At 41.4% G+C, this 11,281-nt stretch overlaps 1 protein-coding gene across 4 annotated transcripts in view; it reads left to right on the forward strand.

Annotated features, from left to right (window-relative positions):
- NMS (neuromedin S) overlaps positions 1-5,147 on the forward strand; it is a 47,145-nt gene extending 41,998 nt beyond the window's left edge. For all 4 annotated transcript variants that reach the window (XR_008888609.1, XR_008888610.1, XM_056556060.1 and 1 more), the window contains exons 7-10: positions 315-350; positions 1,241-1,282; positions 1,874-1,933; positions 4,867-5,147. Coding sequence is in view for 2 of the 4 variants with exons in the window: in XM_056556060.1 (XP_056412035.1) it covers positions 315-350; positions 1,241-1,282; positions 1,874-1,912 (117 nt within the window). In the remaining 2 variants the exon portion in view is untranslated. The remainder of the gene's footprint in view (positions 1-314; positions 351-1,240; positions 1,283-1,873; positions 1,934-4,866) is intronic.
- The last annotated feature ends 6,134 nt before the right edge of the window (positions 5,148-11,281 follow it).

Below are 11,281 nucleotides of genomic sequence, written 5' to 3' on the forward strand. Positions count from 1 at the left end.
CATTGCATTAATAAGAACTCTGTGCGGACACCATCTGGACCCATTGCCTAATTTAGTAAGAACTAATTTAGTAAGAACTCTGGGGTGGATGCCATCTGGACCCATTTCCTCATTTAATAAGAACTCTGGGGTAGATGGCATCTGGACCTAACACATCAACCTCTAAAAACACTAGATCTGACCCCATTAAAGGTAAAGCTATATCTAGCCTTAGTATGGTTTGATAGCTGACTACAGAAAAAAAACTGAACAGAAGTAGCTTTTAAAAATGTCCTATAGCTTATGTATCACACAATTTGTCGGCACTTTTGCAGGAGTCTCACATAACCACAGAAGAGTTTACCAAAAAGGTATGATCTATTTTTTAAGGGTTACATGTTCACAAAATGTATGTAACTTTTATCATTTTATAATAACTGACAAACGTGTACAATGAAGCTTCTTTTAAGACTGAAGACACCTACTATTTGGCGAGTCCTAGAGTGGTCTATGAATTTTAAGCCCATTATGATTTACCCTATCTCCACTAAACCTTCTTGCCACTTTTTCAATTTTTTTTCTTCTTTTCTTTCTTTTTTTATTCTTCTCAAGCATGGGGATGGCCAAATTGATGATTGGCTCAATGGAAGGCAGCATATATTACATTTCATTTGCAGTTGGGCTTATAGATTTCTAACTTCATTAGGGGGACTGCGCATTTTATTTGCACATAGACATGGGTCTAACAATTAATATAATACACACAAAGGGGGGATTTATCAAACCTGTCAAGAGGAAAAGTTGCTGAGTTGTCCATAGCAACCAATCAGATTGCTTCTTTCATTTTTGAAAAGGTCTCTGAAAAATGAAAGAAGTGATCTGATTGGTTGCTATGGACAACTCAGCAACTTTTTCATTGGAAAGGTTTTGATAAATGTCCTCCAAAAAGTACAAAGGCTGAGGCAGCAGTTTCATTGCTAGTTTAGTGTACAATATAATATGCCTATCAAATAAAGAGACAAAGTATTTCTTGGAATTTTTGCATGGACTGATCCTTTGCAGAACAAATATTCATCTATGCATTCACTCATGTTACATTATAAATAAGCCTGTACATTTAGCATCATGTGCTCATTCCATACTGACTGATTCCATCACACTACACTGTCATTTTTATGTTATGTTTATGTTACAGTGTTATGCTAATTTATGCAGTTTAATATAAATTGCTGAGGAATTTTTTTTCTTATTTATTTTCCAGGATAGCTCTGGTTCTATGGCAAGACCTTTTTTCCTTTTCAGGGTACGCTATCATCATTCGTTCCGAATGCCATTCAATACAACAGTCTATTTATTACATATACCTGCCTCTGATGGTTATTAGTGTGCTGGATGGATAATCCTTTCAGAATATAACTGCTGAGAGATCTCATTGGGTAGTACAAATAGTCTTTTCGTATAAAACAGGCAGGAATCTTTACCTATGTAATTATTCAACACAATTGACATGCTTACAGTAAAAAAGGACACAATGCAATGACTTGAATGCCAGTATCCTTAATCCAGCTGTAACTCATGGCTGTAGTAGGTCTCAGGAATGGGACCTGGTATGATCTAAATCTTTGACATACATGGACAAACATGTCAAAAGTTTTTACATATGACAATAGCGCTTTAACTATGGGACAACCATGGTATATTTTCAACGGAGGCACACTAGCTTAAATAAAGCCATTCCCCCATTGATTTTGCTCTAATGCTTACTGGTTTCCCATTGATCTCCACAAATGCCCTCTCAGCCAATCACTAACAATAGCATTGACCCGCCTCAGTTTTGGATATTCTAGTAATTATATTCTAAACTTTTATTATTATTGTCATTATTATTTAACAGCCTAGAAATGGAAGAAAAGTTTCTATAGAAGAACAGTAATACTTCGATACTTCTCAAAAGGTGAGTTGAAAATGGGTGTTCCAGAACATTTACCAGGAGGCTCAAAGACTGATAACAAACATTTATGCCTTACACACAATCCACTTCCTGTACTGCAAATACATGAAAAACTAAAAGGGCCCATTAAACAGGCCGATCATTAGCCGGATGAACATTCGTATTACCATTCATTCCCAATAATTAGCTCATGTAAAAGGAGAGTGATAAAGCGTTATGCAGGTATAAAAACTTACTGGTTGCTGGGTGAACCTGGCCCCCAACTAACAACTAATAGTGGGGGGGGGGGGGGGTTTGCTGGGGGGGGGTCTGCTTTAGTCATAATTGAGCTCCTTAAATGGCAATAGAAAGAGGTAGTTGTGCATCACTAAGGTAAATGGTTGCAAGAGATGCCACAATCATAACTATTGAAATGCTAGAAAAGCAGGCTGACAAATATAAATTCTGTACACCACCCAAGTATGTTAAAAATACCAATTTTATTAGTACTGGTTGCTGGGTGAACATTGCACCCAACTAACAACTAATGGGGGGGGGGGGGGGGGGGGCTGTGTATTGAGCTCCTTAATTGGCAATAGAAAGAGGTAGTTGTGCATCACTAAGGTAAACAAGGTTGCAAGAGATGGCACAATCATAACTATTGAAATGCAAGAAAAACAGGCTGGCAAATATAGATTCTGTACAGCCCCAAGGTATGCTAAAAAAAACAGTTATAAACTTTTTTTTAGTGTTTTACTTTTTTAGTGTTTTGTCTTATTACACACTTTGGTGGTATGCAGGATTTATATTTGCCAGCCTTTTTTCTTGTGTTTCATGAGCTTGTTTACAGGCCCTTAGAGTACCAGTGGCTTGACAGATAAAAGGAAAGGTCAGGTGCTTTGCATGTTTGGTGCAGGAGGAACAGTGGTACATATTTTTATAATATCAGACAAGGCAAACAGCAGTAGACACAGCTCCCCCTCTCGCCCACTCCACGACACGAGACCAGGACCGGACCCGATCCAGAGAAACAGCAAAGACAAAAGGCAATGTCCAGCGTGGAAGTTCAAGCAATTCTTTGAAGTTTATTCAGCAATTAGCCAACATGACAAACAGGTGACGCGTTTCGGCCACAATGCGTAGCCTTAGTCGTACGATTGCTTGAACTTCCACGCTGGACATTGCCTTTTGTCTTTGATATTTTTATAATAGTATGTAATAAAACTATCATTATTTACTCCAAATTTGTTATTAAAGGGGTACTCGGGTGGTCAACGTGTTTTTTCGTTTTTGACTTACCCTATTTATTTTGTTTCATTTCTATTCTTGTTGTTTAGGCTACTCTATTTCCGTTCTTTGTTGTCTTTTTATCCCCCACTTCATTTTCCTATCTTTGCTTCCATTTCCTGTTTCTTGCTGTGCTGAAAACTACAAATCCCAGCATGCCACATGCCTTGCTGGTTTGGGGCGGCTCCTTTTTTTTTTTGTTTGTTTGTTCCGCCCTTTACCCACCCTACTATTTTCCCGGGTTGGCCTCCTTATACACAGCACACTAATATAATCAGCCCTGGTTGGGATACACTGGCATACACACACAAAAGGGACTACAACTCCCAGCATGTGTCATTCAGGAGTCTTCAGTCTGTGGTATAACACCAGCATGCTGCCTCTGTAGTCTCCTGGGGGTTGTAGTTCACCATACCTCTATAGAGCATACACCAGTGTTTCCCAACCAGGGTGCCTCCAGGTGTTGCAAAATTATTACTACTACCAGCAAGCCCGGATAGCGAAAAGCTGTCCGGGCACGCTGGGAGTTGTAGTTTTGATACAGCTGAAGACACCCTGGTTGGGAAACAATGCACTTTGTTTGTAATATACTGAATAGGCTAGGCCAGTATTTCCCAATCAGTGTGCCTCCAGCTGTTGCAAAACTACAACTCCCAGCATGCTCAAAGGCTGTCAGGGAATGCTGAGAGTTGTAGTTTTGATACAGCTGGAGGCACACTGGTTTGGAAACACTGGTGTAACATGATGTGTATGCTGAATAGGCTAGGACAGTGTTTCCCAACCAGTGTGCCTCCAGCTGTTGCAAAACTACAACTCCCAGCATGCCCTAAGTCTGTTCAGGCATGCTGGGAGTTGTAGTTTTGATACAGCTGGAGGCAGACTGGTTTGTAAACACTAGCAAACACACACATAACAGGGACTACAACTCCCAGCAAGTTTCAATCAGGAGTCCCCCCCCCCCCTCACACATAGAAATCATCCCCAGTTCGAGATTTATTCCCCTGCAGTCTATACATCCCCAGCCCATGCACCTTGTTATCCTCCCCTTCAGATAACCCTCTGTCTTCTTTCAGTGCAGACCTGCGTCCTCAGAAGACAAAGCAGGGGGAGGGGAGATGAGGGTGCGTGTAGGAGCTTCTTTCTCTCATGCACACCTGCGTCCTCCAGGAGGGGGAGATGAGGGGGCGTGGCCTATCTCTATCAGTTTTGAAATAACAGAGAAAAAAAAAAACATGACATCTTGTCCACAGCCTAATCCTAACTTGTGGACAACAGTAAGAGATCCAACACAGAACTACAGAACTTCCTGGCCCACAAACAAGTAAGGAAAAAAAAACACATGCTACACAAACATATAATACATGTCAATTGCAAAAAAACATGAACATTAAAAGAAGATGCAATATAGCCAAAAATCTTAACCACCGGAGTACCCCTTTAAGTCCTTTACTGGGGAAGCAAGGGTGATGTTAGTAGAGGGTTACATGGGGCTCAGCATTTTCACTTCAGCTGTTTTAATTTGAATAATATGTCAACCGTGGCTGCCAATAGTGACGGTCATTAGGGTACAATCTGACACAAAAGACAATACTGTCAATAAGTCCTAAGAGAAAACTAGATTAAATACCTTTTTCGCCATTAGTAACATTATGATGCTGTTTCTTTTACAGAATTACGGAGGATGTCCTGCAGGGATTGACCGAAGACATTTTCTTTTTAACAGCAAATCATAATCACCAACATGGCATTAGTTTAACAGCTTTAACAGTATATAGTAATTCAATGGCATTTTCCCTTTTTTAACAAAATGACAGCCCCTCTTATAACAAGGAGCAATTCTAATAACACTATATTAGGGAATATGGCTACACAGTGGAGCTTGGTTTTAACATAATGGTACAGCTTCATCTTCTGTTTCATAATAAAACAAACATAATAAAATATAAAACTATACTTGAACTCACTTGTCCTATATTGAATTTTTCACCACATTTGCTGGTAAAAAGTATTACTGTACGAGTGCTGTATCTAAAGGTTAACAGTATAAGAGACTTATATGTTTAATGTATTATTGTTGTACCCTTCATGTTTTGTATTGTAATGTATGTAATTCTTTAAAAGGTGCTGACTAATTGTTGTGGCACTGAATAAATGACTACAGTTCATGCACATGATACACACAAATGCGTGTGTGTAAACCTTGTTGTTATTTGCCAAAAGTATTATTAAAGAAATTTTATGAAAAGGCCTCTTCACTTTTAGGGATGTGAAACCTGTGTGCCAAACACAAGTGTTCTGTTATTACGGTATGTATTTGTCTGATACAAAATGTTATACAGTAACCCCCCGACCTACGATGGCCCCGACATATGATAAAATCGACATACGATGGCCTCTCAGAGGCCATCGCATTTCGATGTCAGCATCGACATACAATGCTTTTATATGTCGGGGCCATCGCATTAACTGCTATCCGACAGCCCAAAATGCTTAAGCTGCTGTCGGATAGCAGTTTAAGCATCCCTGGCAGGTTCGCTTACCTATTCCCGATGCTCCGGGTCCACTTCGCGATCCTCCGGTGTCTTGCGCATCTTCTCCAGGGTCCGGGCCTTGTTTTCCGGCGTCGTTATTACGTCACTACGCACGCCGCGCCGGCGCAGCAGCGTAATAACGTCACCAGAAAGCGAGGCCCGGACCCTGCAGAAGATGCGCAAGACACCGGAGGATCGCGAAGAAGACACCGGAGCAGCGGGACAGCATCGGGAGCCCCTGGAACAGCAGCGGGAGCGGTAAGGACCTGGTGCGGAGCGGCGGGGACAGGTAAGTACAGCTTCCTATACCTTACATTGCACGGATCCCTCAACATACGATGGATTCGACAAACGATGGGTCGTTTGGAACGAATTACCATCGTATGTTGAGGGACCACTGTATTAGACAAAGGGATCTTGTAAATAATTATAATTGTGTTTATTCAGGATCATCTTTACACAATACCCAGGATCATCGTTACACAATACCCAATACCCATATCATTCTTGTAAAACGACTTACCCTATTAAACTCCTTACCCCCCTGCACCCTAATCAGCCTTTCAGATGTAGTCATGATTTTAATTTCTACATCTTTGAGTTGCTGATCATCTCAAATTACACTTTTAATGGGCACTGTCAGATTTAAAAACTTTTAATATTTTGTACATCTTGGCAAAACATTAATCTTTCTAATATACTTCATAAGAAAATGTTATTTCCTTTTTATAGAAATCATGGCTTTGTCCAAGCTGAAGTACAGGCATGGACAAAGTCCAATTAGTGAGGGTGGGCTAGCACTTCTCTGTTCTCTTTCCTGTCTGATAGAATAGAAGAGAGCACAGAGGAGTACTATCAGACAGGAGAAAGCACAGAGGAATCCTGTCAGACAGGAGAATGCAGAGAGGAGTCCTATCAGACAGGAGAGCACAGAGAAGTCCTATCAGACAGGAGAAAGCACAGAGGAGTGCTATCAGACAGGAGAGAGCACAGAGGAGTCCTATCAGACAGGAGAGAGCACAGAGGAGTACTATCAGACAGGAGAGAGCACAGAGGAGTGCTATCAGACAGGAGAGAGCACAGAGGAGTAATATCAGACAGGAGAGAGCACAGAGGAGTCCTGTCAGACAGGAGAGTGCAGAGAGGAGTCCTATCAGACAGGAGAGAGCACAGAGATATCCTATCAGACAGGAGAGAGCACAGAGGAGTCCTATCAGACAGGAGAGAGCACAGAGAAGTCCTATCAGACAGGAGAGAGCACAGAGGAGTGCTATCAGACAGGAGAGAGCACAGAGGAGTATATCATACAGGAGAGAGCACAGAGGAGTCCTATCAGACAGGAGAGAGCACAGAGGAGTCCTATCAGACAGGAGAGTGCAGAGAGGAGTCCTATCAGACAGGAGAGAGCACAGAGAAGTCATATCAGACAGGGGAGCAGACAGAGGAGTCCTATCAGACAGGAGAGAGCACAGAAAAGTACTATCAGACAGGAGAGAGCACAAAGGAGTACTATCAAACAGGAGAGAGCACAGAGGAGTCCTATCATACAAGCGAGTGCACAGAGGAGTCCTATCAGACAGGAGAGAGCACAGTGGAGTACTATCAGACAGGAGAGTGCACAGATGAGTCCTATCAGACAGGGGAGGGCACAGAGGAGTTCTATCAGACAGGTGAGTGCACAGAGGAGTCCTATCAGACAGGAGAGAGCACAGAGGAGTACTATCAGACAGGCGAGTGCACAGATGAGTCCTATCAGACAGAAGAGAGAACAGAGGAGTACCATCGGACAGGAGAGAGCACAGGGGAGTACTATCAGACAGGAGAGAGCACAGAGGAGTCCTATCAGACAGGAGAGAGCACAGAGGAGTACTATCAAACAGGAGAGTGCACAGATGAGTCCTATCAGACAGGAGCGAGTACAGAGGAGTCCTATCAGACAGGAGAGAGCACAGAGGAGTACTATCAAACAGGAGAGTGCACAGATGAGTCCTATCAGACAGGAGTGAGTACAGAGGAGTCCTATCAGACAGGAGAGAGCACAGAGGAGTACTATCAAACAGGAGAGTGCACAGATGAGTCCTATCAGACAGGAGTGAGTACAGAGGAGTCCTATCAGACAGGAGAGAGCACAGAGGAGTACTATCAAACAGGAGAGTGCACAGAGGAGTACTATCAGACAGGAGAGAGCACAAATGAGTCCTACATAAACTGCACACCAATAAGGTCCTGTACACGACCGATCCAATTAAACCTCTAAGCCAAGTATCAATATAACTAATAATCACCAACTGACCTTCACCAGTGAATAGAGGTGGCTTAAAACATCACTTTTAATATATACTCAATAAAAGTAGATAGTACAATTAGTGCCGTTCCGTGCATGTACTCAATAATCTTTGAACCAGATTATAACTGCTAAAAAGATATACAATTATATCCAAGCTAGGAGTGCTATTGTGTAATGCAAGCACATCCAACCAAACTGATGTGACCAATCATTTGGGATCACCCAGCAGATAGTTACTCCTTCAGTCATCCGATAATGGCGACTGAGTCTCATTACTCGCCATTATCGGATGACTGAAGGAGTAACTATCTGCTGGGTGACCCCAAATGATTGGTCACATCAGTTTGGTTGTGCTTTGATATAGAACTTTTTCTTGTGGTTGGATGTGCTTGCATTACACGATAGCACTCCTAGCTTGGATATAATTGTATATCTTTTTATCAGTTATAATCTGGTTCAAAGATTATTGAGTACATGCACGGAACGGCACTAATTGTACTATTTACTTTTATTGAGTACATATTAAAAGTGATGTTTTAAGCCACCTCTATTCACTGGTGCAGGTCAGTTGGTGATTATTAGTTACACAAATGAGTCCTATCAGACAGGAGAGAGCACAGAGGAGTACTATCAGACAGGAGAGAGCACAGAGGAGTACTATCAGCCAGGAGAGAGCACAGAGGAGTACTATCAGACAGGAGAGAGCACAGAGGAGTCCTATCGGACAGGAGAGAGTACAGAGGAGTACTATCAAGCATGAGACAGCACAGAGGAATACTATCAGACAGGAGAGAGCACAGAGGAGTCCTATCAGACAGGAGAGAGCACAGAGGAGTACTATCAGACAGGAGAGAGCACAGAGGAGTGCAGGCCCACCCTCACTTACTGGACTTTCTTTGTCCATGCCTGTGTTTCAGCTTGGTGTAAGCCATGATTTTATAAGCCATGATTTCTATAAAAGGAAATAAAATTTCCTCATGAAGTATATTATAAAGGTTAATGTTTTGCCAAGATGTACAATGTATGAAATTTTTTGGTATCTGACATTGCCCATTTAAGCTTGAGCTTAGGCAACAGATCAACAAAACTGAAGAACTGACTGATACAGAATTGACATATACACTAGATGGGACTGTACCCTTTCTCTAATTTCTTTTCCTGACAGCGAAAAAAGCTTTCCTATTCACAGGCTCCAATTAGTATATAACTAGAGGCAGGTTAACAGGAACCTAAGAATACAATACCGCCAACGGGTATGTTCACACTGAGGAATTGGAGAGGAATTTCCACGCGTAATTCTGCTCACTTTTCCTCTCCAATTCATTCAGCAGTGAAAATCCCCATAGAGCTGTGCAGAATTTCTGCCCCTCAGTTCACACTGAGGAATTTCTTCAAGCAGAATTCTGATGAGGAAGTCTGTTCCGCTTGAAGAAAGAACATGTTCTTTCTTTCAGGCGGAATCAGCGTCGTTCTCCCATAGAGATCAATGGAATTTTTTTTTTGAGTCAGAAGCATTTCCATGCGGAATCCGCGCGGAATTTGCGCGGAATTTCGGCATAAAAAAAAAATTCGGCACCATTTACGCGCCAATTCCACGCAGAATCGCTGCTAATTCTGAGCGGAAAAAACTGTGTTTTGGGGTGGAAATCTTAAGCGTGATTTCTGCCCCAATTCCTCAGTGTGAACATACCCTGTGTGGGACACACCCGAAATGTGAAACCCCAGAGGAGAGGTAATTAATATCAAAGTAAAATATAGAATAAATGGTATAGTACACTTAAAATACGTGGTTTAAAAATATTCTTTATTACAAGGTAAAATTTATAAGCATACAGAATCAATTCATTATGGGTGTAAATATAATTAAAACATGATAGGTTAAAAACAATGTGGATGCTGGGGTAAAGAGTCCTGTGTGAAAAGGGGGTAGTGATGTCACATAGATATAGTAATGGAGAGCCTGATGCTGCTGAGATAAAGTGCAAATGCAAGGGAAACACACTGGGGGAGCCCCAACGGGGCTGTGCAAAAGAAGCAGGGGAAATATAAATAGAGGTAAATAAATATGTAATAAAGTGCGCTGCTATAGAAGTGAATCACGTCAAGCACTGTGCAATAATAAAGCACACATAACAAGTGTAGAAAACCAACTGCAATGTGAACAACTCGTGAGTAATATCATGAAAAATAAGAAACACAGAGAGTGGAAACTAAAGACCGCTCAAATAGCAGCAGAGATGGATAAGGTGACCAGTGCAGTATAGCAGCTAATGCAATAGTAAATAGCAGCAGACAAAAAAATTGCAGAAAGGCAGGTTCATACAGTATGTAACTGGACTCACCCCAGCCCCACAACCACTACTCCTTGGAGTAGTGGTTGTGGGGCTGGGGGGAGTCTGTCTTTCTGCTATTTCTTGTCTGCTGCTGTTTACTATTGCATTAGCTGCTATACTGCACAGGTCACCTTATCCCTCTCTGCTGCTATTTGAGCGGTCTTTAGTTTCCACTCTCTGTGTTTCTTATTTTTCATGATATCACTCACTAGTTGTTCACATTGCAGTTGGTTTCAACATTGTTACGTGTGCTTTATTTTTGCACAGTGCTTGACGTGATTCACTTCAATAGCACTGCACCTTTTTATATTTCCCCTACTTCTTTTGCACAGCCCCGTTGGGGCTCCCCCAGTGTGTCTCCCTTGCATTTGCACTTTATATCAGCAGCATCAGGCTCTCTATTACTATTTCTACCTCACATGTGACATTACTACCCCCTTTCGACACAGGACTCTTTACCCCAGCATCCACATTGTTTTTAACATATCATGTTTTAATTATATTTACACCCGTAATGAATTGATTCTGTATGCTTATGCTTTTTACCTTGTAATAAAGAATATTTTTAAACCACGTATTTTAAGTGTACTATACCATTTATTCTATCTTTTACTTTGATATTAATTACCTCTCCCCTGGGGTTTCACATTTCGGGTGTGTCCCACACACCTTTAGGCGGTATTAATTTATTTTCCTGTGAACATGGCATAATGTTATTAGGCTGCCTATAAAAATAAAGCTGCATGGCAAAACTGTAATTTTACCTATGCAGCCACACAGCTCCAAACCATATAAAAAAACAGGCAGCCTTGTAGAAACTTTGTGACTACTACTTCACATGTGTAATAACAACCAATACATAATCACCCAGATTTACTAGAACTGTCTAATTATTAAAAATATAAACTTAAAACTAGACAGTCTAGGAATGAGC

The sequence above is a fragment of the Hyla sarda genome, chromosome 2 (genome assembly GCF_029499605.1).
Source record: "Hyla sarda isolate aHylSar1 chromosome 2, aHylSar1.hap1, whole genome shotgun sequence".
Lineage (NCBI taxonomy): Eukaryota > Metazoa > Chordata > Amphibia > Anura > Hylidae > Hyla > Hyla sarda.